This window comes from Colius striatus, chromosome Z (genome assembly GCF_028858725.1).
Source record: "Colius striatus isolate bColStr4 chromosome Z, bColStr4.1.hap1, whole genome shotgun sequence".
In the NCBI taxonomy this organism is placed as follows: domain Eukaryota; kingdom Metazoa; phylum Chordata; class Aves; order Coliiformes; family Coliidae; genus Colius; species Colius striatus.
In genome coordinates, this window is record NC_084790.1 from 75,768,790 (window position 1) to 75,796,771 (window position 27,982).

The 27,982-nt window shown below is 53.1% G+C and overlaps 2 protein-coding genes across 2 annotated transcripts; one reads left to right on the plus strand and one right to left on the minus strand.

Annotated features, from left to right (window-relative positions):
• Window positions 1-16: 16 nt before the first annotated feature.
• On the minus strand, window positions 17-18,024 carry GBA2 (glucosylceramidase beta 2). Its single transcript, XM_062018841.1, has 18 exons — window positions 17,913-18,024; window positions 16,904-17,639; window positions 13,363-13,454; window positions 13,019-13,134; window positions 12,695-12,913; window positions 11,222-11,461; window positions 10,741-10,843; window positions 9,288-9,441; window positions 7,767-7,892; window positions 7,479-7,663; window positions 7,033-7,137; window positions 6,547-6,654; window positions 6,026-6,177; window positions 5,774-5,880; window positions 5,473-5,615; window positions 5,080-5,195; window positions 972-1,163; window positions 17-894 (listed from the first exon to the last, which is right to left on the minus strand). The coding sequence occupies exons 1-18, from the start codon at window positions 18,022-18,024 to the stop codon at window positions 673-675; spliced, it is 3,228 nt and encodes a 1,075-aa protein (XP_061874825.1). The 3' UTR covers window positions 17-672.
• On the plus strand, window positions 17,310-27,982 carry RGP1 (RGP1 homolog, RAB6A GEF complex partner 1). The gene is made up of 9 exons (XM_062018249.1): window positions 17,310-17,531; window positions 17,999-18,138; window positions 21,439-21,575; window positions 21,930-22,013; window positions 25,573-25,722; window positions 25,802-25,948; window positions 26,279-26,406; window positions 26,633-26,810; window positions 27,036-27,982. Exons 2-9 carry the CDS (start codon window positions 18,023-18,025, stop codon window positions 27,257-27,259), a joined length of 1,164 nt encoding a protein of 387 aa, XP_061874233.1. The 5' UTR covers window positions 17,310-17,531; window positions 17,999-18,022; the 3' UTR covers window positions 27,260-27,982.

The window sequence follows — 27,982 nt, forward strand, 5'->3', positions numbered from 1 at the left end:
GAAGAAGTAGGGACAGCTGGACAAATTTATTAAGAACTTATTCATCCTCTAAAACATGTCAGCAGAGAGGGGTGCCACGGTACCAGACCAGGACTTGCTCCTTGGGCTCCGATTGTCAGTGGGCAGGGAGCCATGGCTCCCATGGGGATTGTATCTGTCACTGGCTCTCCTGGGGCTGATGCAGTGCCAAGAAATGGAGAAAGTACAGCATCCACACAAATGCACATAAACTGCCTGCACCAGTCCCATGTCCTCATCCACACATACACCTATGCTGGTTGGGTTTTTTCTCAACCTGCAGGCCAGCTTCAACCTTAGCTAGGCCACTGACTGCAGGGGAGAGGGCTCCTGTGCTCAGGAGCAAAGGCTCAGCTTCAGAGGATGGCTGGGGTTCCTGCAGGCTGTCAAGAGCCCTGAGCGATGGGGAAAGGGAGGAACAGGTTCCAGCACAACCTCTTTATCCCCTTTTTCTCTCCGAGGAGAGATCAACTGCAGCTCTAGCCCCTCCACGTGCTCAGCATGGGTGGCCAGAAGCCCCCTGAGGTGAAGGGCATGTGGTGGAGGTAGGGAAGGAAAACAGCAATGTGAGTATTATGAGGTGGAGGGAAGAGACCCTGCGGGGCAGCCGAGGCCCCACCAATGCCTCTGCTGCTCTGCGCAGTGCCTGTGGGCTCAGGGGCGGCTGGGGGCAGGGGGAGGCTGTGCAGGCGCCCGCCCAGCCCTGCGCTCCAGGGCCAGCTGCATGCTCCAGATGCTGAGGGGCCGCATGTAAGCCAGCGAGCGGTACAATTTCTTCTCGCAATAGGCCTCAGGGGTCTGGAAAGCCATGCCCAGCTGCTCCCAGACCGTTCGGTAGCAGCCCTCCGCCGTATGAAAGCCTTCCTCCACCAGCCCCTGTGGCAGAAGGAAAGAGGAGTGTCAGTGCGCTCAGGGAGCCCGCAGGCGCCACGGGACGCAGCCTCGCCACTCACCTCCTGGATCATGGTGGCAGCCAAGGCATAGACCACGCCGACCCACACCTCGTTGGACTGCACGCTGGAGGTGTCGGGCACCCCGTCAGGCCTCATGCCGTTCACCGCCCCCATGGTGCCACCAGCAAAGCCCATGACATTCTTCTCAAAGATGGTTTTGAGAGCACTGACGACATGACTCTTGGGGAAGACCTGTGTAGAAAGAGAGGGGGCTGGGGGATCAGTGCTCACACACATCCCTTAAGGATGAGGCTCCAGGGCTGCTCCCTGGGTTAAGCTCTCCATGGAAAGAAGTCAATCCTGCTTGCTGTAAAAATAGCTACCTCAGGAACACAACAGGAGGAAGAGAAAAAGCCTCTTTCCCTGAAGAGACAGAAAAAAAAGTTATGCAGTTACTCAACCGAGGAGATGATGAACTTCATGCCACCTTCCTCCTGGGGAGGCTGATGGCTCATCCAAACAGCATGTCTCCAGAACCATCTCTTCCCTTTAGTCACTGGTCAAACCCACACATCTCTTAGGAGTTTGTTTTGGGGATCTGGCCAACTGCAATGTCCTCATCTTGGTCTATGGCCCCTACTGCTCATTTCTCAGGGTAAAGACTACTCGAGGCCCTAACTTGCTCCAGTAGGATGTTTTCCCAGACCACCTGCACTAGCTACAATAGACATTGCAGTAGCCAGAAGGGAGAGGACACCGGCCTGAGGTGGCGAAATGACAATCCGGGACCACTGAGGCTGAAGGTATCTTCCTGCTAGAGGGCAAGATTACGGCAAAGCCAGTCTGATGATATCAGAATGTGTCTTTGCAGCTTCAAAGAGAATACTGTGGACACAGGTAGGTTTGTTTGGGCAAATGCTGGGAATTTCGAGAAAAAGCAAAAATAAGAAAGTTCAGCTTCAGCTCAGGGGAAAAAAAAAAACCCAAACAGGGCTTAGCTTTGAGTGATTTCAAAAGCACTTTAATCCTCCCTATTTTGTAACCGGGAAGTGATGCAAGAGTTCTGTGGCCTTGGGCCAAGGAGAGTTTGAGGTAAGAGAAGAGACTGTCTGGGATGAAGAGGTCCCCAAAGTGAAAGTTTACAGACTCACAGGTCACAGTGCTGGCTGGATAAACAGTTTCAGGAGATTACCAGGAGGAACTAAAACCTTCACTTCCAATAAGGACAAAATCAAATAGTGTTCAATCAGCCAAGGCCAAGAGCTCTGAACAGTAACAAGAACAGAATGAAGTATCATGCTGATAAAAAAACTAAACTAAAAAAAAAAAGGCAACACCCAAACCAATCAACCCCACCTGGGCATCACAACACCTGCCAGCCAAACAAAAAGCAGCGGAGCAGCAACGCAGCGAGGGCCACGGCGGCCTGGCAGCAAAACTGAGACTGGATGATCAGGTAGTGAGGGGGATTGTTAACTGGTTGAAGGGAAGAAGGCAGAGAGTGGTTATCAATGGCGCAGGGTCTAGTTGGAGGCCTGTATCTAGGGGAGTCAGTGCTGTGCAATATATTCATTAATGACCTTGCTGAGGGAACAGAGGGCACTGTCAGCAAGTTTGCCGACGATACTAAACAGGGGTAGTGGCTGACACACAAGAAGACTGTGCTGCCATTCACTGAGGCCTAGACAGGCTGGAGAGTTGGGCAGGGAGAAATGTAATGAAATTCAATAAGGGCAAGTGTAGAGTCTTGCATCTGGCAAAGAATAACTCCAGATACCAGTACAGGCTGGGGAAAGGGACGTGGGGGTCCTGCTGGACAGGAAGATGAGCATTAGCCAGCATGTACCCTTCACGGTAAAGAAGGCCAATGGCATCCTGGGGTGTATTAGCACGGCAGTGGGCAGTAGGTTGAGAGAGCTTTTCCTCCCTCTCTCCTCTGCCCTTGTGAGACCACATCTGGAATATTGTGTCCAGTTATGGGCCCCTCAGTTCAGGAAGGACAGGGAGCTGCTGGAGAGAGTTCAGTGCAGGGCCACAAAGATGATGGAGTGAAGCATCTCCCTTACAATGAAAGGCTGAGGGAGCTGGGGCTCCTCAGCTTGGAGAAGATTGAGGGGTGACCTCATTAGTGTTTACAAATAAGTAAAAGGTGGTTGTCAGGAGGATGGAGCCAGGCTGTTCTCAGTGATGGCCAATGATAGGACAAGGAACAATGCATATAAACTGGAACACAAGAGGTTCCAAAGAAACACAAGGAAGAATTTCTTCACTGTTCAGGTGAGGGAGCACTGGAACGGGCTGCCCAGATGGGTTGTAGAGTCTCCTTCTCTGGAGACATTCAAAACCCACCTGGATGAATTCCTCTGTGACCTACTCTAGGTGGTTCTGCTCTGGCAGGGGGGTTGGACTGGATGATCTTTCGAGGTCCCTTCCAATCCTTAAGGTTCTGCGATTGCATTAAAATGAAAAGCCTTTATACTTGGCTAAAAGCAAATAAAGCTTTTGCACTGCTTCCATTATTGGCAATAAAACTGGGGACTGTCAGTGCAGCAGGATCCACTGCCTCAGTAAGAAAAGCAAAGCTCAGGACTGGGTGAAGTTTCTTGGGGAAGGACAAGCTCCTCTCCGTCTCACAGCCACTTAAGAGCTATAACAAGAACTCTTCAGGGTGACTAAGCCAGGAGCACTGTCATGGAGCAACCATGACATCTACTTGCAAGAAAGGGAATAGGCAGCAGCTCTGGGCTCACCAGGGCAGCCCAGGGATGTGCCAGACCTTTCTTGTCAGTCTGGTGCCACCAGAGCTAGGGGAAGCAGAAGGTGTGATGACACCAGGCAGGAGCTTGCTAAGGGAGGCTGGACACTCTGACCAGAAAGCTTTGGTAGACTCAAAGAAAAAGCAGCAGATCCCTTTTGTCTATGCTAAAGGCAAGCATCTGGCACAGTCATTTTTTCCTAGTGTGGCTTGGAGACAAGCCCAAGTGCTCCACTTCAGTGAGCATGAGTCAGCAGAGGTGGGAGTGAAGCAGTGTCTCTGGCAGAAAGTTTTGGAGCACAGTGTCTTCAGGACTGGGGTCACAGGCTTTTCTCTGTATTTTGTTACTGATCTGTGCAGGCAGCAGGAGTGCATTAATGAGGTTACAAACAGGAGTGCTGCCAGCCGAGCGAGGGATCAAAATACATTGGAAAAAACCCCTGATGGTCATAGTAACAGAAAAGAGAAGTTCAGCAGTCCCATCTCTAGAGAGTTCAAAGCTCACCAGACAGTAGAAAAGTGCCACCTTCAGCAACAAAAGTATGAAGTTATGGAAAAGCAAGTGAGATTTTTGGATTGCATCAGATTTGGTTTTGCCCCAAGAGGGGTTTGGGTACCACTGAAGAAGGTCTGTGCTACATCCTGCCTGGAGGCACAGCCCCAGTCCCATATTCTAGAGACTGATATAATAAATGCAGGAAGGTATGACCAGGCATCTATTTCTCATTAAGTACCACAGCATTCAGCACAAGCTGTTCCCGGGAAAGGCCACTTGAACCTGCCCTTTGACACCAACAGTGAAATGCTCCATCACTCTCATACTGACAGGAGTCATTCCTTCCTTCAGTCAGCCAAAGCATTTGCATGTCCATCACCACCACAGCGATCTTTGGTCTGACAACTGTCTACAGGTCATAAATGATTCATACAATGGCTCTCTACTACCCAGCTCTGTTCCAGCTATTGCACCACCAGTAGCTGCTCCTGCCACCCCATCAGACAAGAGTTTTCAGACACTTCTCTTGCAGCTCAATACGGACAGACTCTAGGGACCCAAATATGCCTTAGTTACCTCAGATATTCCTTTAGGACTTTTAAATGGGCAGCAAAGAACACGTGGAAAGTTTCGTACACTTTTTCCTCACTTTTTTAAACCAATAGTGCTTCACCAAGAGCGGATCCCAGTGGGACCTTCCTCCAAATGTGCCAGAGCTGACCACAGTCACACACCCTGGCTGCACAGCTTCTCCATGAGCAGAATCTTTGGTTTTAAGGTGGGTTGTATACATGTGCATCCTGCAGCCTCCACCTGAGCAGGCTGGAGCCCCTCAACACTAGCCCCTGATGGGTAACCCACACTACACACCAGCCCTGCTGCTACCTGTCTCATCCCAGCCTACACCCTACTCTTACCTCAAATCCTGCCTGGTCCAAGCCACAGGCCCCAAGAAACCACTGTCCAGCACACTGGTCTGACATGATGCTGCTGGAGGTATCACTCCCACTGCTGTCATAGTTGTAGTATTTTCCTAGAAAAGGGAGGAAAGGGTTTAAGATCCAGTTTGGGAACCCAGTTCATGTGTGCTGTCCCTACATTCCTCCCTGTGAGGCAGAAGCACAGCAGCTTTTTTCCAGAAGGCTCTCTTCTTCCTTTCACAGGCCACCACACCCTTTCTGTTCCTTACCTGGTACCTGCTCCCTCCCCTTCACTTGGAGGGATGGCAACTTCCCTCCTTCTCCCATCCCCCACAAGGCTCTGTGGCCCAAAGAGGATTCCCAGAGGACTCATGGCCAGTGAGCACCTACCATTCCAGAGCACTCTTTCAAACACCTCCTTGCCCCTGCTCAGGATGTCCGTGTACTTCTGCAGGGCCTCAGAATCCCCCAGTACCTCTGCCATCTTGCACATCATGCAGATGGCCGCCAGCCACAGCCCACCACAGTATGCGCTGCCAGAGACAAAGAGGAGAAGCATCAGCAATGCAGGATATTCCATGGACAGCACAGAGCTCCCACAACAGATGGGAACCACGGCCCCAGCTCTGAGATGCCTCCCCACCTCATCCATATCCCCCCAATTCCCACCCTGCCTGCCTCTCTCGCTCACCTGGGCCCATTCACCACCCATGCATCATACGTCTGGTCGGCAAAGCCACTGTTTTCAATGAGCCCATCATTATCCATGTCAAACTTCAGCTCTGACTCCATCACAGCCTGTGGGAGAGGCAGGAGATGACCACAGAGGCTCCTGCAGCCCTGACGCTCTGCTCAGGAGCGTCCACTTGCTCAGCACATTGCACGGCTGCCAGCGAAAGCAGGGAAGGGTCATCAGCCTTGTGGCCTGATCTCCTCCCAGTACCTGGCAGACTGGCCACATGTCCTGCAAGTACAGGGAGTCCTGTGTCAGGTAGTAGTCACGGTACACCTGCAGCACAAACTTCAGGTTGAGGTCCTTCCAGTTAGCCGTGTTGTGCATCCGGTAGGCATTGACACGCTGCCACGGCTCGTCATCTGCGTGAGGACAGAGCAGATGCAGAGGGCAGCAAGTAAGAAACATGCCTTCGTCGACCCACAGGCATGGTCACAAGGGTGCTGTGACCAAACAGCACTAAAATAACACCTTGCACCCTTTGCCATGTCAGGTGACAGCAGCCTTCCCACTGCTGCTCACCTTCTCTCCATCTCCCTGCACAAGCTCCATGCAGTGTGGTCTTTGTCACCAGCCCAAACCACCCAAGCTTTTCATCCCCAGAAAACAGTGTATTCGGTACACCATACTGTTTTCCCATAGCTCGAGAGTTCACTACCCTGAGAAAGCTGTGAGAACATCCCTGCACCCCCTTCTGCCCCTCACCAGGCACAGAATGATCCTCCACTTACCTGGGTCCCCAATGTCATGTGGCACCACATTCTTCACTTTCACCTGGCTTGTCTTACCACAAACCAAGTATTGCCGGGGCTGGACATCCTCATTCACCACTGTGACAGCTGGAGAAGACACAGAGCACAGGATGTTAGAAAGGATGCACGCACTGCAACAAGCTCCAAGCACAGGCAGTGCCACCAGCACTAGTTCCATGCTTCCCTTCTGCAAGGGGCACAGAGATTTCTGGTAAGACCAGGGACTTCCCCAGAATAGGTAGAGCTGGCTGGGCACCCATAGTGTGGCAAGAAAGAATCCCAGTGCTGGGCAAAAATGCTGAGAGGCAGCTATATTGGGCGTTTGTGAGTCCTGGGCCCAGTAGAGGAGCTGGAGGAGAATGATGGCTCTACAGTACATACTTCTATGGCAGATTCTCTCCCAAGTCCCCCACCACTTCCCCAGGTGAAAACATCAGCAGTCATCAAGACTCCTGGGTCACTCACCAATGTCATACTGCAGGCTGATCTGCAGCTTAGGCCACAGCATGACAAGGGCAAAGGAGGCATAGAAGTGGACATCGTAGGTGTTATACATTCGGTACTCCTGGCCTGGAAGGGCAAGAGAGACAGTGAGGGATGAGAGACATGCCACAGGGAAGAGAAAGAAGGGGCAGGCCCTCCTTCCCACAGGGCAGTGGGCTCTCTGCCAGCACAGGCATGGATTCCCTTTAGAAGTGGTTATTCTCTACATATAGCACCCAAGGGTCTGGAGAAGACCTTGTGACATATCCTACAGAGCTTGCCCCTGCAAAGGGTTTTGCTGCTGGGAACAGACCCACTCCCTACCCCTCAGGGTGTGGAAAGCATCCCCATGGAAAGTTAAAACCACCTGGTGACAAGCGCTGGGGAGGAGCTGAGTTGTGATCATCCATCACGTCCCTGCAAGTTACCTTCCAAATACGCAAACCTTCCGTACTCCTGCAGGACAGGCAGGAGGTTGGTGAGGCCAGCTCCACCCGGCCCCTGCAGGTCCTCGGCCCGGCAGTCCTGGGGCAACTCCAGCCATACGGTTCCCCCGTCCGTCACAAAGTACAGCTCATTGAAGAGGGCCGACTTGTACCAGGAAGGTAGCTGGCTGCGGGCAAGAGGGAAACTCAACCCTAGCAGCCAAGGGAGGGATGCTCCCACTCAGAGTAGCCTCAGGAGGCCCCTGGAAAGGTGCTCCCAATCTACCCTACCTGTTCTCCAGGATGGGCTTCTGCCAGGCTTCAATCTTCCTCTCCCACTCCTTGTAGTGTGTCAGGGCATGATGGGACAGGGCAGGAGCAGCATTGCCTCCGCTGCCAAAAAAGCGGGTGTACCGCCTGCAAAGCAGGGGTCTGGTGAGCACGTCACAGGCTCAGACCTCAAGGCCCACCCAGCCACAGGAGAACCACAGAATTGCTTGGGTTGGAAAAGACCTTTAAGATCATCAAGTTTAACCATTAACCCAGCACTGCCATGGCCACCACTAAACTGTGTCTCTCAGTGCCACAGCTACACAGTTTTTAAATGCCTGCAGTGGTGACTCCACCACTTCCATGGGCAGTCTGTGCCTGGGACTGACAACCATTTTAGGGAAGATGTTTTGCATAATATCCCATCTAAATCTCCTTTGGTACAACTTGAGATCATTTCCTCTTGTCCTGTCACTTGTTACTTGGGAGAAGAGACCAACCTCCACTTCACTACAACCTCTGTTAAAGCAGTTGCAGAGAGTAACATTTTCCCTGAGCCTCCTCCAGACTAAAACACCGTCAGCTCCCTCAGCTGCTCTCCATCAGACTTGTGCCCCAGACCCTTCACCAGCTCCAGTACTCATCTCTGGGCATGGTCCAGCACCTCAGTGTCCCTCTTGTAGTGACAGGCCCAACACTGAACAGCACTCGAGGTGAGGCCTCATCAGTGCTGGGTGCAGGGGCACAATCACTGCCCCGGTCCAGCTGGCCACAGTATTTCTCATATGAGCCAGGGTGCTGTTAGCCTTCTTGGCCACCTGGACACACTGCTGGCTCATCTTCAGCCACTGTCAATTAGCATCCCCAGACCCCTTTCCTCTGGGCAACTTTCTATCCCCTCTGCCCCAAGTCTGTAGTATTGCCTGAGCTTGTTGTGGCCCAAGTGCATGATGCAGCACTGAGCCTTGTTGAACCTCATCCTGTTGGTCTCAGGACCATCAGCTCAGCCTAACCAGGTCCCTCAGAAGAGTCCTTCTGCCCTCCAGCAGATCAACACTCTCCCTAACTTGGTGTCACCAGCAAACTTACTGAGGATGCACTCGATCCCCTCATCCAGATCAATGATAAAGATGTCAAAAAGAACAGGCCTCAACACTGAGCCCTGGGGAACACCACTAGTGACTGGCCACCAAATGGATTTAGCTCCATTCCCCACCACACTTTGGGCTTGGCTGTCCAGACAGATTTTTGCCCAGTAAATAGTCCCTGTCCCTGCTATGAGCAGCCAGTTTCTTCAGGACAGTGCTGTGTGATTCGGTATCAAACAGAGGGGCCTCCTGTGAACACCAGAACTGCATGACTGCTAGCGCAGGGGCACTGAGGAGCAAGGGCTGGGGAGAAGGTCCTCTCCATGCACTGGTAAGAGCCATGGCTGCATGCAGTGGGTGGTAAAAGGTTCCCCAGATGGCTTTCAAGCCCAGAAGCAGGGGGAAAGGGGGCTTCAGGGACATCAGGAAAGCCCACTGGAGACAACCCACCTACCTGAGGTGAAGCTTCTCCTTGGATCCAAAGTGAACATGGGGCATGTCCCAAGCCAGGGCCATCTCCAGCGTCCTGTGCCCCCGGGCAGGCACCTTGCAGCTGACACACACTGCTGCTGCCGTCACCTCCCCCTTCTCTGTTGGGTTGCTTTTACCTGCCAGGAAAGAATAAATGATTCCCAAGTGACCATGAAAGCCATACGAGGAGGGATAATCGATGCTCCCACACATCCCAAGGGGGATAAGAGTACTGGGGCATGCCTCAGCCCCCTTGCACCCTGGAGGGTACATCCCCACGGTTTTGAGCGATGACATTACCGCACATGAGTAACTGCTTTTTGCAAGCAGGAAAAAAATACCTGCTGTGGGTGGAGGGGTTAAAAAATATGTCATCAAAGCAGAGCAGTAAGTCAGGCAGGAAAAGCCACCAGGCATGAGTGGAAGGCACGGAGCATCCCGTGACTCTAACTGCTCTGCACTGGGAGACAAGCATGGTGACTTTCTAGTGACAGTCATCGTTTCCAGCGTTTTGCAGGGTGCTTGAACCATGCCTGTATTTAAGAAAAGCCCCGAGGCAGCTGGGTAATTGCATGCTGGTTCTGACATGTGTATCAGGTAAACTCATTACAGCAACAATTTTAACAGAAGCACAGATCCTGACTACGATAACGCCTGGCATGCACAAAGGAAAGCCACATCCCAATAGCCTGGGGAGCTCCGGGTGCAGTTAGGCAGGAAACTTAGTTTTCCGGAAATATTTTATGTAAACACTTTATTTACATAATTTAAGCTTCATGAAATCTTGCAGAGGCCCAGTGCCAGCATCACTAGTTTGGCAGCACCATCCTTGTTCAAAAGCTGTCAGAGACCATTAGGCAAATGGTCACCTTTTATGACAGTAAGAGGTTATCAAGCAAGGACTGGGAGATGCTACACTGCTTCAAGTCTTTTGCCAAGGGAGTGAGCAGGCAATTGAGGATGATGCAGAAGTATCAAGGGAATATCAGAGACCTTCAGGGAACTGACAGGGTAACAAGGAGACAGTGAGTGACAGCAGCACCTAACCTCAAGCGCTGCAAAGTGCCCGGTAAAAGAAATCTGACGGGGCCCAGCTTGCAGATTTGGCGGTAAGAACTCAGCAGAAATCTCAGCTCAGCGTGCAACCCTACACAGACTAACCAAGATACCTTCATGTGCAATTAATACAGCCCAGAACAGCCCCAAAGCAGTACAAACACTTTAGAAGCACAAGGAGGACAATGTGACCAGCAATGGGGGAGTGGTATACAGCTTAAAGCTGGGATTGAGACACAGTATCGACACGAGTTTTTCGTAGTGGCACCAAGGCAGTCAAGAGGATAGGAAACCCTCCCTGTGTTTGTTCTGTGGCCAGTGTGGCCACGCATTCCCCCTGCTCCCTGTCTCCACACCCCACAGAGGCCAGGAGCACTCACCATCAGGGGAATCCAGCCTGCCATCCTGCAGGAGGTCCTGCCACACCTCTTTACCCGATCCCAGGGGATTGAATGCTGTCAGGTGGGTGACTTCTGTGCCAGCCTGGGGATAGGAAAAGCATCATAAGGGGCTATTACTTTTTAGTGGCAGGGGTAGGTTCTCCTCTCTCCCAGTGACAGCTCTGGGACGCCACACTCTCTCCCTGCACGCTACCCAGGATGCTAAGTCCAAAGCTGCTGTTCTGCATGCTTCACCCATAGCTCAGTTGTTGCCCAAAGAGGGTGCCATCCGGGATTTCACATCTCTACCCACGTTCCAGAGGTCAGGTAAGCACTCAGGACCACTGCTGAGGACCAGCACTGACTCCAAACCATTGCACACCAATCCTTTACCAGCTGCCTGGAAGCTGTCCCCATACACACATTCAGCAGGGTCATGCAACCTCCCCAGTAGGAGCCATAGCATCAGTCAGCCCTTTACCTTCTTCCGGGCAGAGACAGCAAGGGTGAAGGGATTTGCACGTGTGCAGTGATGCAGAAGGACTCCAGCAATGCACTCGCCCTCCTTCTCAAAGGCAAAGGGCTCATTCCAGTGCCCTCCACTCTCATCCTCCTTCACTCCTGTGCCATTCTGCATGCTGAACATGATGGAGACATCCACATCCTCATCCCTTCCATTCTCCACCTCCCAGATGAACACTCCCACTGGTAGGCTGGAGTCCTGGTAGAGACAGACAACACTTTGTGTAGGGCTGGTGCTCCACATTTAGCCATCAGAGAATCACTTGGGAGACCACCTGGGATGCTGCAGGAGCCAGAGCACCAGGAACAACTCAGTCTCAGAGTCCATTGCCAAGATCAGGAACTGAGGCAATTTGAGGGGCAGGCAACACAAAATTCAAACCACAAGCCCTTGGCTACAAAACCCCACACAACAGACAGAAGGAAAGCAGCATTTAAAGGCTCAGGCAGGTGTCTCAGCACCTATTTGCCCGACAGGTTGATGCAGGCTCACGTGCCTCGGCAGGGTAAGAGGAAGGTCAGGCGTGTTGTCAGCGCAGCCACCCTGGCCCGTGGCTGGGAGTGAGCAGCAGTGCTGTGCAGGAACAGCCCGGCATCCCTTTCTGCCCAACACAGCTTCCGCTTCGCTGCAGGGGCTCCTCCTGCCTGAGGCACTGCTGAGTGGACACATGGGGAAATGGTGGGGAAGCCCAGCTGGCAAAGCCCAGCTAATAAGCAGGGCTTATTTCCCTTGGGTTTGGCAGGGAAAAATCCAGCTAAAATGTCCTCAGCTGACAAACAAGCCCACAAGAACAGGCCGAGAGTTTTTCAAAGGGCTGCCAACAGATCCTCTGGGCAGTAAGGCCACTGCTCTGGACCTGACATTCTGGGTGGACAGGAGCTGGGATGGTCATGGTACAAAACCAGAGGCACAGAACAAGTAGTACAAATAATCAAAGTAAAGCTCAGAGGAGAGGAGCAGCTGCCATAGCTAAGCACAAGGGAAAACAGATAACTCTTCCAGCACCAATTGTCCCAGCAGAGGCAAAGCCTTCCAAGGTCCCACAGGTATACATATGACAGCTGGCACTAGGGTCAAGGTCTTCAGAGAGAAAAGACCAGGCTGTGAAAGAACATTAAAAAAGGTGGCAAGCCTGGTAATGCTGGACTGGGCAGGAAGTACAAGCAACTCGCCTACTGCAGCACCCCCAGACACATGGGCAATGTTCAGGAGTCAAAAACTCAGGAACGCCGAGCCTCTACTTATCAAAGCACGACACATCAATCACCACACATTACAGCCCTGTCTCTGCTGTGCTAATGCTTTCCCCTTCCCATGCAGGCAGCTCTGCCACATCCTTGCCAATCTGCTCCCATACAAGCCCTGCTGCTGCAGCCCAGTGCTCCCACAGGACAGGTTGCAATCAGCAAGGCAGAACCATCATCTCCTTACCTCATAGTCATGGGGGATGACGGGAGAGACTTGTCGGCAAGTGAGCACCACGTTTTGTCCTGGGAGCTCATAAACCATCCAGGCACGGGGGTACAGGGCATGGTAGAAGGCATAGTTGCCACAGAATCCCCAGTTCCAGCCCTGCAGAGTGTTTGGTCTCTCCACAGACAAAACCTGCTGGTAAATCGTCTGCCCCTTGCAACGCAGGCACACTGTGAACTAGAGACAGGAGTACACAAAGGAGATAAGCCCAGGAGCAGAGCCCTCAGCCACCCAGGCTGTTGCAGTGCCACTCGCCCTCCTTGCAGGCGCTGATGTACCTACCTGGTCAGCCATGACTGTTGCATAGTGGTAAATGCCAGGGTTCAGCTGCCAGCGGCAGAACTCGCCACGCCAGCCACGGGAGATGGTGCCTCCCCCAATCCCGCCCAGCGGGCACCCTGGCAAAGACACCAGAAATTAACAACTGCCCCTTCCTTCTCCATGGTGAGATCTGGATCAAGGACACTCCCCCACCACTGCCACACAGCTGTGGGGGCCCTTTGGCACTGCCCACACTGCAGAAGCTCCTTGACACTGCCTCTAGCATCTTGACAGCCCCATGTGAATCTCTGCCCACCCAGCACATTGGGTCTACTATCACCCTGGTGCCCAAACTGGAGGCTGACCGTAGATCTGCTGCAGAGGAACGGGACATAAGAGGTCAATGAAGGCATGTTTCTTCTGTATAAGGGTCTTCTTGTACCACCACCTGAAGTATCTGCAATGGAAAGAGAGATATGAAAGAGGAGGGAGCAGGTGTCACTGTCCCTTCAGTGGGGCTCCCAGCTCATGCAAAGACAGGAGGCTTTCTCAGATGCCCATGGAGAAGTGGGAATGCACAGAAGGACCACCACCTCTGTGCTTGGTAGGGCATGTTCTGCTAAGGAAGGTCTGGGAGCAGCGGCACAAAGCCCATCAAAGCTTTATGCTGCTTCACGGACACAAGCCTCGCTCTTCTACCGCCACGTCCCCATCACAACACATATGCCAGTGCCACATCCCTGGGGGAAGATGGCACAGGGCAGCCTCACCCTGGAGGAGGCGATGCTTGCAGTCTGCAGCTGGCAGGATCACAGGGGCTCTCCTCACTTCAGCTGCACAGCCAGATACTGTCCATCAGATAATTTCTCACCCAAAGGCTTGAGAATCGAGACATATCCAAGCAGGGGCACACCTGCACACACACCTGGTTGTGCTGGCACCACTCGAGGCAGGAGGAGCGAGGCTGGGCTCCCAGTCTGCACTCATAAAGCCCTGGCTGTTGCTAATGAACCGCCCCGAGTTAAATCTTCTATTAGGAGACAATTAGCTTCCAGACCTGAAGGAGCTGCTGAACTTCCCCAGCAAACAGACAGGCAAGACCCACTGGTGGTTCCACGTCCCTCAGCTCACGGAGCTGAGGTGATGGGCAATGGGTGAGCAATAATCCCAGGGGACAGGTACCCCCAGGAGCAAGGCTGAAAGACTCTTCCATGACACTCCCTGCTCCTACACATTCCTCAACAACAACAAAAAAAATCCCAAACAACCAACCCACATTTGCCTTTTTGGTTGCATGGTCACAGGGCATTCACTTTTATATACCAGCATCTAAGGTCATGAAGTCCCTCTCAAAGTGACATTTTCTGGAGCGCTGTCTCACAGAACACAATTTCAGCCTGCTCTCCTTTCCTACACACTCACCATCACATTTGCCTGTTTAGGGACAGTTTGTTTGCAGAGGTCCAGGACACCACAAGAACCAACCTGTCCTGCACAACCACCTTGAATCAGGCCCTGCCACTATCTTTGAGCTACATCTGCTGCAACTGCTCTTCTCCCAGCTGAGACAGCCCTGGCTTTATGCTGCCGAGACAAGGTTTTGGCAGCGTGCTCTCTCTCTCCAGGAAATGATTATTTTTTTTTTTAACTCAGCGTCAGGGAACCAACCCAGCTGCTTCCCCAGCAGGTTTATGGTGATGGGAAATAAGGCACCCAGACAGAGTGGCTGCAGCACAGCCCGGCCAGGCATCCTGACTCCTCAGGAAGGAAGGGACAAAGAGACTTCAAAAAGCAGCTTCTCTAGGAGCATTCAGCAGGAGAGGTTTGGGATTTACAACCAGCCACTGCCTTAGCTGTTTTGCCTTCTCCATAGCAAACTGTCCTCTGACAGCTTCTCCCAAAATCAAGCAAGAGAAGAAGGTGGCCAATGCCCAATCGCTCACCATTAACAGCTCTGCCAAGGCTACAGAATAACCAGAAGAAAGTCCTTCTATTCTACAGCACCAAAATCCCTGTCAGGGCCAGAGGGTATTTATTTCCCTTCAAATTGGCAGTGGAAATAAAACCTGTCCAGGCACCACCAAGCTGTTTCAGATCTGTGCAGTGACTCTCTCTCAGGGCACAGCGGCCACCCGTGTGAAAATCTGCCCACATCTCTCCCCATCTTTTGCCAGCACCTCAGCCTCAGCACCCACCTAGACATTCACAACACCTTTTCTTTCCAGATATGCAGCTGTGGACATCCCTACAAAGCAGTTACCCTGGTGAGCCTTAACAAGAATCTCAGCCCAGGGCTGTCAACACCTCTGGCCACCCCACTTGCAGCAGGAGAGGACACTCATCAGCCAGAGGTTTAACTCAACATGACATCACAACAACCCAGAGTATGGTGGCTCCTCTGCAGGTCCCAGACTTCCTCAGGCAAAGATGTGCAGCAATCCCAAGGCACTCCCAACCATCTCGGGAAGCAGGAGAACCTGCACCAGGGGACTTTGCACTTGAAGCACCAAGCCATGCCTGATTTTGAGAGCACCCCAGAAACAGGTGCTGCTCACCATTTGGCAAAGGGCATGTCAACCTGCAGGGCACCAGAGGCTGGTATTCACACCCTGGGCCAGGACTGAGCTCCAGGTTCAAATCCAAATCGAAACACAGGAGCATGCAGCCTCCCACACATCCACGCGTCCCTGTATGAGCTGACCTTTGTTGGCCAACATCATTCCCCTCAGGTTTTAATTTAAACCCACACAAGCATCTTTTGATCCCGTGGCTCTTGCTCTCCTTTGTTCTCTAGGTTAGAGTCTTCTTGCAAGGAACCTTTGCTCCGCAAATTGCCTCCTAAACTTGACTTTTACTTTCTTGCTTTTGAAGCTTAAAGTCTTTATCTAGGACTGATAACAAGACACTTCCATTCCGAGATCCAATGAGAACAGGCCAGTAGTCTCCCCAAGCTAACGCAGAGATGCTCCTTGCTTACGCCACCAGAACTTCACGCTTTCGCTCACATTCAGTTCATCCCCAACCTGCCACGGCAGCTTTTCTAGCTGTCTTTATCTCCCCTGCGTGACCCACACTCTCCCTTCCCCAGTGCCCAGGATCATGTCAGGATGTCTCAGGTCAGACCAGCATGCCCACATGCCTCAAAGTGGTCTGCTATCTGCTTCACAGGAACCAGCTTTCTGAGCAGCAACGTCTGAGGGCATCGAACAGTGAAAAAGCTCAGAAAAATGGAGGCAGGAGAGAGAAAGCAAGCACGAGGAAATAAATCACACCGTCATCAGTTCCAGCGTTCAGCCCAATAGGTACACAAATGCTGCCAGTAGTTCTAAGGATTAAAATGATACAGTTGTTTCACACATGTGTTTTTCTTGGTTACTTCCAGCTCGCTTACATGCAAAGCCGGGTCAAGTCCACAATCCTGAACCTGCTACAGTGCACGGCGTCTCAAAGTCCGCCCAATCATTCTCCCTTTTAATCCCTATCTGCCGAGGGGTGTCTTATGCAAGGGGCGAGCACCTGACGCCGGACAGGGAAGATGCGGTGGTGACGGGCACCAGCAGCAAGCCTCGGGAGTGGCAGATGGGGGTCCTGCCCCGCCTCTCACCCGTAGAAGCGATGCCCCAAGCCCTCTCAGCTCCTGCTGGGTTCTGGAGGAGCCCCGAGAAGTGGGTGCAGTCCCTCATCCAGCTTTGCCTAGTCCGCACCAGTGCAGGGGACGGGCGCGGGGGAAGGGGGGGTGGGGGGGGGGGGGGGGTGTAGATGCCGTCAGTCCAAGGCCTTCCGCCGTACTCTGCCCTCCCTGCACCAGGGCATCGCCGGTGCCCCCCCGGGAGCGAGCCGCGCACAGCACGGAAGGGCTCTCACCCCCCGTACCGTTCCCCCTCCTCCAGTCCCCCATTCCCGTACCGCAAGATGAAGCCGAAGTGCCTCAGGACGTGGCGGACCGGCACGTCACCGGCGCCGTAGGGCTGCCACGGCTTGTCGAAGCGGTGCGCCAGGCAGACGCGCCAGCCGTCCGCCGCCACGCCGCGGCCCCGCGCCGCCCCCTCGTACTGCCGCACCAGCGGCCCCGCCGCCGCCGCCGCCGCCGCCGCCATCAGCGCCCCCGCCCCGAGCGCGCCCTCTTCACCGCGCACCGCCCGGCCCCGCCCCGCCCCGCCCCGCCCCGCCCGCGCCCCGCGGGGCTCGGCCCCCGAGCGCCGCCGCCGAGCGCGTCCGGAACGGCCGGGCCCCGACCCGCGGTCCCCGGCCGCGCCCGCCCGCCCGCTGCCGAGCGCCGCCCGGGACTTCCCGAGCGCCGCCCGAGGGTCTGCCGAGCGCAGACCGACAGTTGTCGAGCGAAGCCCCGGCGCCGCCCGGCGGTTCCCGAGCGCGCTCCGAGCGCCGCCGAACGCCGCCCGAGTGTTGCCGAGCGAGTGCCGAGAGCTGCCGAGCGCCGCCGGAATCCCGCCGAGCAGGCCGGGAGAGTGGCTGAGGGGAAGCGCCGGGCCCGCTGTGGCGCGGCGAGGCGAGTGCGGCCTGTGTCGGGCGCTGAGTGAGTAGGCCCGAGGCGGGGGCTGCACGGTTCCCTGTCCCCGGCATTGACCTTTGTGTGTTTGCGGTCGGGCCGCCCCTTGCAGCGGGTCCTGACCGCTCACTACGTCTTTGTGGGGCCGGAGGAGCAAGGGAGGGGGGATTCTGTATCTTTGTGGCGGAGATGTGCGTGTTTCCCCGGAACACCTCACGGGGGGAAGGGGGCTGGGGCTGTCACCGCCCGGTCTCCTCCAACGCCGTGTGTGGCCAGGACTGGGGGGGGTGGGGTGTGATGCACGTGTGTCTGTGTATGTGTGTATCCGTATCTGTGTGTGAGGCCAGGGCTGTCGCACAGCTCTGTACGTGTCTGTGTGCCGTGTCTAGAGATGGGACTCTCCCTCACCTCCCTGTATGCATGTGTTTGACCTCTGTCCCTCTAGGTCCACCGTCAAATTGGGGTTTGTTCTTGGTTGGTTTTTTTTGTGGCAGGTGTACAGCAGATCCATCCAAGCCATGATCGAGGTGTTGGCTAAGCTAGGCCGTGGGCCTGTCTTCCTGGCCGGGGAGGTGCTGGAGTGTGTGATCACCTTCACCAACCCGCTATCAGCCTCATCCACCTCTGCCAGCAGGTAGGAAATGCCAGCAGTGCTGGTGGGCCCTTATGTGCCTGAAGTCTCAAAGTGAGCAGCCCACCCTCTGTCCTCAGCAGGCAGATGTAGTCATGGCTGGCTTGTGAGCAAATGGAGCCAGTTCAGCCACTGATGACTTCGCTGCCCAAGGTACTCCCTTAGGGTGCTTTGCGCCATCGCTATGTCAGGGCTGAAAAGGAGGTAATTATTCTGGTTTTCTGCCCTCAAGAAAAAGATGAAAAAAAACCCCAACCAGCTATGCAGTTAGAGATGTTCTTTGCTGCCTGTCAGGTGAGGTCTCAGTGACAGGATTGCTGGCAAAATAATGAAGCCAAACTGGCTGTCAAAGCAGGATATCTAGTTACACCAGGGTGACAGTCTCACAGGGCAACATCCAGACAGCATAATTATTTCCTTCGTTTATGAAGGTGCTCTCTGTGTCCAGCAGCACGCTGACATGTCAGTGTGATCCCTGCCTCCACAGCTGGCAGGTAAAGTGGCAGGCATTACCTAGAGTCAGAAAGGGATGGCATTCTGTGCATTTTCTGTGGCCCAGCCTTTCAGCGCTGCGTTTCCCCTTATCTTTACTATGCCTGAAACGGGTGTTGAGGAATTGTGAGAAGATGGGAGCTTCCTACATTGGCTCACAGCGGGTGACTCCACATCCTAAGTAGTCACCCAAAGCCTCTACGTCCGCTGAGTGTGTGGCATTGTATGATTCTCCAGGGGGTGGAGGGTGCTTTCTCATCTTGAGCTCTTCCTGGGAAGTGTCTGTTTCCAGCCCAGTCGGGTTCAGCATCTTTTCATCACCAGTACACATTTCATGTGTGATTGTTTTGGTGGACCCACTTTCAGTTCTTACAGTCTCAGCAGCAGCAGAGCAGTCTCTTGTTTTACCACTGTAGTCTTCTTTGTTTATTGCCTTCCTTAACTTTCCATGTTTTCTTCCTGGTTCCTCTGGCCTGCTGAATTCAGACAGTGCAGTGTAGGAATCTAGCTTTCTGGAGTTTAGTTTGGTTCACTGACAGTGGCTGTTGTTCCTGGTCCAGAAACTTGTGGGACTGTGATGGTACTAGGTAAAGCAGTTTTGGAGGTTCACAGCACAGTTAGAGGAGCTTCAGGTGTGTCCTCATCCACGGAAAAACAGCTCTCAGGGAAAAGGAAAGTCCTTAGAGTAGAAAAAGCAGGGAACCAAGCAGACGAGACCTCACAAAGTCGTACAAGTGGCACCACCAAATAAATGGATGTGTAGTTTGGAAATTGAAGCTGTGGGTTGCATAAAAGCAGGAGCCAGATCAGTCATGGCAACAGGCAGATAGACCTGTCGGGGGCTGGAAGTCAGAGGTGAAGGTGTGTTTTTCAAGCGTGGTGACAGAACTGAGGGGTGGTGAGTAAATAGCAGAAAGTGGCTGTGATCATGGTGTACAAGGCATGCGAGAAACCAAGCTCTTCTGCCTAAAAGGTGCATGCAGCATGGCCTTTGTGGGCTACAGGAGTTGTAGGGGTAGATGAGACAGGAGGGAAGTGACCTCAGTACCAGCACAGGATCTTCCTGCTCCCTGCCAGCTGGACAGGCCAGATCTGCCAGTAGGAAGGCACATGCAGATTTTGTTTGGATGACTGGATAAAAAAACCCAAAACCAATGCCATGGCATATTGTTGGGCAATATGTAAAAAGAACCAAACGAAAACATTTAAAAACATTCAAAATACAGTGTTTGAATGTATGGTGATTATGCTAAGCTTATGTGACATTAGGAGTGCTCTTAAACCAGAGAATTTCTCTGATACCTTTTGGCAGGAAACCTCACAGCAGCCCTTATAGAAAAGCCATGCTGTTACTTTTGAAGATACAGAATTGCAGTTGTGGGGTTAGAGTTATACTGGGGAGAGTAACCAAGGTAAAGGCAGCCAGTATATACAAAAGATCAAATGATGTGTTGTTAGTCAGCTGAAACAAATGCAGCACGCCCTTTTCTCTGGTTCATCTAGAAGTTCAACTGCTCTGATGTGTCACATGGAGAGATACTCCTGTGCAACAAAAAAAAGTAGCTGCACGACTTAAAACTCCAGTATCAGTGCTTACTAATCAGATCATGGTGTTAGAAAACACCAGAGCAACTGTGTGCTGCCTAAACTAATGCAACTGCTATTGAAATAAAAACTGTTAAGTGTTTTGGAAACTGAAAGGTGGCAGGAATGCCATAGGAAATGTCCTGTGGAATTGCTGGGGTTGAAGCAGAGTCCCAAACATGAGACTTTTTTATGCAGGATGCAATCATCCTTGTGGCTGTACAGAGAGGGGCAGGTGATTCCTTGATGTCCTTTGTATCTGTCAACGAATCTCTTGCATCAGGAGGAGAAAATAGGTCCTTACAAAGGACCCAGGAGTGTTCTTCCCTGTTCTGACATAAGCAGAAATTGATATTGAGGGATATGGTGTGTGGGGAGAGAGCACATCTGCACCCTGCCTGCCCTGAGGAGTGTTGAGTGTGGGGCAGCCAGGCAGGGACAGCTGAACCCAGTTTGTAGATATTTCTTGCTTTTGAATCTGCCTAATTCACTGATGGCTGCAGTATTACCAGAGGCTCCTTGGAGTTCTACTCTGCATCTGTCTTACGATTCAGCTCTTTGTGACTAAAATTCCTCTGCCAGGCTTGGCCCGTGTGTGACAGCTAGAGGTGTCCTCTCAAGAGTGTGATCTGTGCGCAGTCCCAAGCCATGTGCGATGACAGAGACGGCCAATTGAGCCAGTGCCAGGGCTCCCCCACCCTTACAGTAAAATTTTTCCTATGTTTAAGTGTAATTTTTTGTGTTCCAGCTTTTCTCCATTACCCCTAGTCTTGTCACTGGACACAGCAGAAAAAAGCACTGCCCCATGCTCTTGACATGGCACCTTTTTAATACTTGTAAGTGTTGATATGATTCTCAGTCAATAGCCCCAAGTTGAAAGAGTAGTGTTTCTTAATACATGACTTTAAAAAAATAATTAATTAATTTCTCTACAATAGCAGTTGATTTCCATAACACTGCTTATGCAAAAGAAGCTTAAGGTGGGTTTCCTGGGTACTATTTTAGACTGTCTAAACTCAGCTCTTTGCTTTTACTCTGCGAGACACAGAAGTACGCTGTTGCACTCCAGTTGTTGATATCCCTTTTCCAAAGTTGTCACATGCACATCTCACTGTAAGCAATGTTACTATTCAAGTACAAGTTTCTCTCTGCTACATAAAAGCAAAAAGGTCTGCACCCCCCTTCCTTAGGCATAGACACTTGAGTGTTGCTCTTCTTTACTCTCAGTGAGATGCTGGCCTGGGCCAGTGCGCAGATCCACTGCCAGTTTCACGCCAGCGAGAACCGGGTGGCACTCCCTCCCTCCGACGGCAGCAAGCACGACGTGCAGGCAGAGAACGAGACTGTCTTCGTCCCCAACAGAGGTGAGTTCTACCCCTGTCAGCTAGGGACAGCAAGCAGGAATCAAGCAGACTGTAATGTGTGTCTTGAGGGCAGCACGAGTGGGACGCCCACATTGCTTACCTTGTGTGAATTCCCTTGTGGTGGCTGCTATAGGACCTTGTTAATACTGAGATCAGAGTGGTGTTAGATTGGAGCCAAACATGAAGGTTGTCTGTCCAGCTGTTCTGGGAATGTCATGTGATCTGACCAGGGCACGAGATGTTTTCTCCTTGTCCCTCTCCTCCCCACTCCCTGGGCCTGTGAGGGTGAGACCCAGGTGGCCTGGACACAGCCTGAAGCTGGGCAGTGTTCATGTGATTCCTCTTCTCTTCCAGGAGAGCGGGGTCAGTGTATCCTGTCCACCCCACCAAAGATTCTCTTCTGTGACTTGCGACTGGATCCTGGGGAGTCAAAGTCCTGTGAGTCCTGTCTTCTCTTCCCTTGCTCGGAGTGCTCTCAAAGCTGGCTGGGCGCTGCAAGTGAGAGGCTTTGGGGGGAGCATGAGTGCTAAGGCACTGCTGCATTGTCCAAAGTCATTTGTTTCTTACCAGATGAGGGCTGCATACTGCAGCATGTCCCTCAGTCCTACCCCTGGCCCACATCCTTCACCAAAAGTCTGTTGTGTAGCTGCAAGACATAAATATTTTGGAGTACCTGGCTGCAGCTGAAGGGGCAGTTACGTGTCCCTGCCTTTATCTTTTCAGCCACACTGAGGTGTTCTTGGGATTTAGGCTGGCATCCTGCAAAGGTCTGAGCTTCCTCCTCAGGTTGTGGCTGTCCTGGAGATTACAGCCTTTTGCCTTTTCTAGTTTTCCTGTTGTAAAATTGAGCACTTTTCGTCTTCTCAGCTTAAGAACTCCATGTCTCCTACATCCTCCAACGTCCAGTCCACTGTCCTTCCAATGGGTCCTCTTTAAGCTCTCCTTCATCATTACTTTCTCTTTTGCTGTTTAGAGAAATTGTTATCTTTTCCACAAGGAATTTCCAGCAGCTCGTTATCATTGTTCCAGGAAGCTGCTTCTACCTGAGCAGACAGCTGTGAAAGTACATGCTGCTGTCTCTCAGTCAGTGACTGTGTGACCCAGTCTGTCAGTCCATGTCTGATCTCCTTTACTTTGCAGCAGCCTGTGGACTAACATTGTGCATTGCAGGGAACAGTTGACAGAAAGGAGACCTCTCAACTCACAGAGCCCAGGGAGCAGAGAGGCAATGTCTCTGCTTCAGGGAGCTTTGCTAGTGTGTTGAGCTCTGGGGAGATGAGAACAGAGCTGCAGGTGAGACCAAGGAGCTACCAACTCTGACGTGCTGGTTTTGAAGCTGGAATCTCCTGCCTTAGGGCTTGGAGGGTCCTAAGTGAAGGGAAAGGTGAAACCAGCCTGACTTTGCTGGGTGGTTAGTGGAGTGGGGCACTGCTGTCTGGGGCCATGTCTCCTAAACTGCAAATCCAACTGTCTGAGGACATTTAGTTACTTTCTGTTTTGCAGCAGCATGGAGGGAAAAGGAGCTGGCCCTGCCACATCAGAGCTAAGGTCTCCTGTGTTTTCTGAAAGTGGCTGTGCCAGGGAGGAGGAGGAGGTGGGTATCTTAGCTAGCCTAAGGCATGCTTGGTTTCTCCTGTGCTTCTTGTTGCTGGCAAGTGTGGGACTGGAACATCCGTGGCCTGGAAGCAGGGGGAAACCCCTTTTCCTGACACATCTCAGGCAGGCTTCTCAGGCTCTGGGCGAGCAGGTCAGTGACTCCAGGTGCTTGGGATGGATTGAGAGGATTTCCCTGTGTGCTGGCTTTGGAGGCAGAAGCTGCTCAGCCCCCAGCTAAAATACTGATAATCTGCCCTTCACTGTGATGTGTGTCCACGTCAGCTCTGCTGCTGGGTGCCTAGCACGAGCAGCCTGCTTCTGCCCCAAACTCCATAGGAAGGACATAAACTCTCCTGCACTTGGAGGTTCCCTGGCCATGTGTTACAGCCTTTCCCCTTGGCTGGGTCATGCGTACGTCTGCTGCAGGTGCTGCATGTCAGTGGGCTTCTGAGCACTGATCCCCCTGTGTCACAGCCCCGGGCTGCTCCTGCCGAGCCCCTCTGCCTGCGGCACTGCTGCTCTCACAGGAGACTGCAGCTGGCACGCTTGCATATCATTCCTGGGGTCTCCTGCCAGCTCTGTGGAGGCAGAGTTAAGGCTGTGTGGGTGTGTATCTTAATTCTTCATTTCCTGTTTTTCAGAAGTTTTGAGTTTTGCTGCACAGTTTGGAAAGGCAAAAAAAAACTCCAAACCCCCAAACCTGAGAAATCTTAGTTCTGCTTCAGCAAAGTGCTATCTGATCAAACTGTAGCCAGGGCTGGCTTGAGTTGCTGAGGTTGTGTCAAGCTGTCTCCCGATAAAAGGCCTTGTTTTCAATTGCCAACCAGATTATTCCCCAACATCTTCCCCTTGTTATGGTGGCTGTATGTTGAAGCTGACTCACCTCACATCCCTTTGACACACTGCCCAGACTGAGTTCTTTAAGTTTGTCACCATAAAACGTTTTCTGAAGCCCTCAAGCCATTTCTGCGTATGTTTTTTTGCCTCCTCTCCAGATTTGTAATGCCTTTAAATATTTGGTAGATCACAGAGAGGGGAGGAAGTGGAAGCAGCCTGGACACAGGCCGGGAGCACAGCCAGAGGGTACAGCGGGTGGGTAAGGAAGGCATCTGTAGTGCCAGGAATGTGCTTCCTTCTGGGATCTGCACGGAAGCTGGGGCTTCCCGAGCCTCTGCATTCATGTGTTGGGGAGCAAACCACCCGTCCTCCCCAGACAGCAGTAGTCTCTGCTGAGATTGTCCTCACTGGGCATAAAATGCTTTGTAATCACTCTTGTTAAGCCTGGTGCAGGGGTTTACAGCACTCTGCTTTTTCGTTCTTCTTTCTGTCCCTGTCAGGACAGTTCTCAGCTCTATGCACCCCAGTCCAGCAGGACAGCCTTGTGTTTTAAGGTGTGACAGCCTGCAGACACTACACACCAGCATGGGCTTTTTTCTTCCTTCCAGTCCTGTTATTTTAAATCTAGAAGTTATGTTTAAAATGTAACCCTAGCTTTTAATCTAAGCCTCAGTGTCCAGGATGTGCCAGACACAGGGAAGGATCTGTGGTTTCACAGCAGGATTGCTGCCCTTCCTCTAAGGGTGTATCTGCATTACGGTGGGGAAACCAGAGAGGTGGAGACTTTCCACAGTTTGCTGTTTGTGCCTTTCTTATTATACACTGTGTGGTTTGGGAGAGCTGCAGAAGTGTTCACGCCGTGTAAAGAAGCACTGGGCTTTGTGTGGTGGCCAAGAGGCTTTGAGAGGGCTGAAAGTGGTGTGAAACTGGACCCCAGCATCTCGGAGGCCTCCAAGTCAGAGGCTTTGTGGCCTAAGTCATCGGTCTGTGAAGGGAGACATGCCATAAGTTGTTGTAAAGGGCTCTTAATTGTTTCTTGAACATTTATACCTGGTGCATCAGAGGAGAAAACACAGGAAGGAGCTGATCTTTGTGGCCGAGTTTGGAGGTTGTGTAAGGTGAATCCCAACAGGGGTGTGAGGTACTGACAGGCACCTGTGTGCCTCGTGGGGTAGTGCCCAGGGGAACCGCAGCATGTGGCTGGCCTCAGGGCTCGAGGGGACTGCGCAGAGGCCGATCCGGGTTGGGCTTGTGGTGACTAAGTTTAGCTCTTGTGTTTGCGTCCCTGGACTTTGCGTCTTTCGCATTCTTTTGAGGCAGAGTTTGTGCGTGTGGTTGTGTGTTCTGGAAGCAGTGCCTGGATGACAGTGCACGTGATGCAAGGAGGAGCAGTGCACCAGCACAGGGATGTGCTCAGCCTCCTGCAGGAAAGAGGAGACGGCAGAGCACTGTCCCTAGCTCAGCACCCCTGCTGTCCTAACCCTCGGTGCAGGGAGCCTGCGAGCAACAGCTCCGGCAGCTTCCTTTTGGCCTTGGAAAGCAACCTTTCCTGCGCTCCTTGCAGATTCGTACTGTGAGACGCTGCCCATCGACGGCCCTCCCTCGTTCCGGGGGCAGTCGGTGAAGTACGTGTACAAGCTGACCATCGGCTGCCAGCGCGTCAACTCCCCCATCAAGCTCCTGCGCGTCCCCTTCCGTGTCCTCGTGCTGCACGGTAAGGCTGCACGCCGCCCTGCCTGCTAGAACATGACCAGCTGCACCCTGCCCCGCTGACACTCTCACCTTCTCCCCAGGGCTCAAGGATTACCAGTTCCCACAGGATGAGGCTGTTGCGCCCTCAAACCCCTTCCTGGAGGAGGAGGAAGGCTTGAAGAAAGACTGCCGCCTGGCAGACCTGGCAACAGAGCTGCTGATGGTGGCTACGTCCCGACGCAGCCTGCGTAGGTCATATCCCCTGTTGTGAAGCTGCTGTCCCGAGCTCAGGGCTCTCTGCAAAAATCTCTCGCTGGCAAAGCGAAACAATGGAGCAGCTCCTTCAGAGCCTGCTTGGGTCAGAGTTTCCCGTGGGTTCCTCCCAGCCAATCTCAGGTTCTTCCTCCTTCAGCCCGAGAGACCTTCTCCTCAGCGTATGGTTTGCTCTTGCTCACCACCGGTGTTTCCCAAGCAAGCATAGGGTCATGTCTGCTGGCCTCTGGGATGAACCTGGAGCGCTGCATGGTGCAAAGCCTTGTCCTACCACAGCTCCTTCCTCCCCTCTTCTTGCTCCACAGACCTGTATAACATCAGCAACACTCGTGGGAAGGTGGGTACATTCTGCATCTTTAAGACTGTGTATAAGATCGGAGAGGATGTCATTGGGACCTTCAACTTCTCAGATGGAGACATCTCGTGTCTTCAGGTCAGTGCTGGCTGAGGAGAGGCAGTAATTTCCAGTGGAGGAGGGATTGGGGTGGCACAGGGCTGCTGTGAGGTTTCTACTAAGGGTTTCTAATGGGACCCAGCTGAGATCCCTTTGAGATGTGAGATAGGGAAGGGGAGGCTCAATTGGGAAACGTAGCCCCTGAGGCTTTGCACCAGGGCTGTGTGAGGCTGTGAGAGCAAGCACCCCGCTGATTGCCTTGCAGTTCTCAGTGAGCCTGCAGACGGAGGAGAGCATCCAGGAGGAGTTCCAGCGCCGGCAGGGACAGCCCGTGTCCTTCAGCACGCACGCCCGCCATCAGGAGTCCTGCCTGCACACAGCCCAGAGCAGCTTCAGCCTGCCCATCCCGCTCAGCTCCACCCCAGGATTCACCACCAACATAGGTTAGTGACCACTGGGGAAGGCAGCCTGGTCCCTCTTTGTCTCCACAGCCCTCACCAGTGTCCTCAGCCCTGCCTTGCTCAGCGGGGCTGTGTCCTGTGGGAGGGAGCTGCTCTTCATATGTGGGTTATTTCACGTGTCCCCTTGCCAGGACAGGCAGCACCAAAACAGCTGCTATCCCTGTCCCATGTGGTGTTGACTGCTGCTGACCCCTCTCTTGCCCACAGTGTCCCTGAAATGGAGGCTGCACTTTGAGTTTGTCACCTCTGGGAAGTCGGCGGGGACTTGCTTGGTTCGTGGGAGCCAGTCTGAGGCTGTCACCTGGACTGGCGTGGAGCAGATGGAAGTGGACACTTTCAGCTGGGATTTGCCCATCAAAGTTCTTCCAACCAACCCTGTCCTGGCTTCTTACGTGTCTCAGTTCTCCAGCACCAACTGCATCACCATCTGAAGGGGAGAGAGCTGGTGCGGGCCTACAGTGCAGCAGGCTGGACTGTCACTGGCATGCTGCAGGGCACATCCCAGCGTCTGCTGGAGCCCTTGCTGACATCCCTGGACAAGGCTGTCCCGCCTATGGGGGCAGGAGCACTGTTTGCTGCCCCGCCGTCTGCTGCAGCCCTCCCCTGGGAGCTGCACCCCTCCTGCCCAGCTGAAGGTGCCAGTCCCAGCACCTACCAAAAAGAAACCTGCTCCCCAGGGAGCAGCCCCACGTTCGTGCCTTTATCTCACGAGAGACTCCCAAGGCAGGAAGGCAGCAAGAGCTGTTCCAGTGAACCCTGTACCAGTCTCAGCCAAAGGCTGTTGCACTCCAGGGCAACCCCACAAGCAGAGGTCTAGTGTCTGGGGAAGGACTGAATGCCCCCTGGGCTGGCTGGGAACCCACTCCCTTGCCCTGACACGCATCCTGCCTCTTTTCAAGGGGGTCTCATACATCACTGTGACCTTCCCCCAGGGCAGGCGGGTCCTGGCACGTGGTGCAACGCACGGTCACCGTGGTCCAAACTGGAGCTCCCAGGCACGAGAGCATCCTGCTGGTTTTGGGATTCTGAGGGAAATACGTGCTGTGGAGTCGGGAGCAAGGATGGAGGTCACCCAGCTCAACAGGCAGCTCCCTGTTGTTACCAAACCTTTCCAAGAGATTTCCTCTTTGCACAGAAGTCTAATAAATAACTGA

Bases quoted from the DNA above. Each gene is read 5' to 3' on its own strand.
- RGP1 (XM_062018249.1), top strand. From the start codon at position 18,023: ATGATCGAGGTGTTGGCTAAGCTAGGCCGTGGGCCTGTCTTCCTGGCC. The intron at 25,949-26,278 runs GTAGGTCATATC...CTTGCTCCACAG, and splicing joins TACGTCCCGACGCAGCCTGC to ACCTGTATAACATCAGCAAC. The intron at 26,407-26,632 runs GTCAGTGCTGGC...ATTGCCTTGCAG, and splicing joins GAGACATCTCGTGTCTTCAG to TTCTCAGTGAGCCTGCAGAC.
- GBA2 (XM_062018841.1), bottom strand. From the start codon at position 18,024: ATGGCTTGGATGGATCTGCTGTACACCTGCCACAAAAAAAACCAACCA. The intron at 13,455-16,903 runs GTACGGGAATGG...TTTCCATTGCAG, and splicing joins CACTTCGGCTTCATCTTGCG to ATACTTCAGGTGGTGGTACA. The intron at 6,178-6,546 runs GTAAGTGGAGGA...GTCCTCACGCAG, and splicing joins ACATGACATTGGGGACCCAG to ATGACGAGCCGTGGCAGCGT.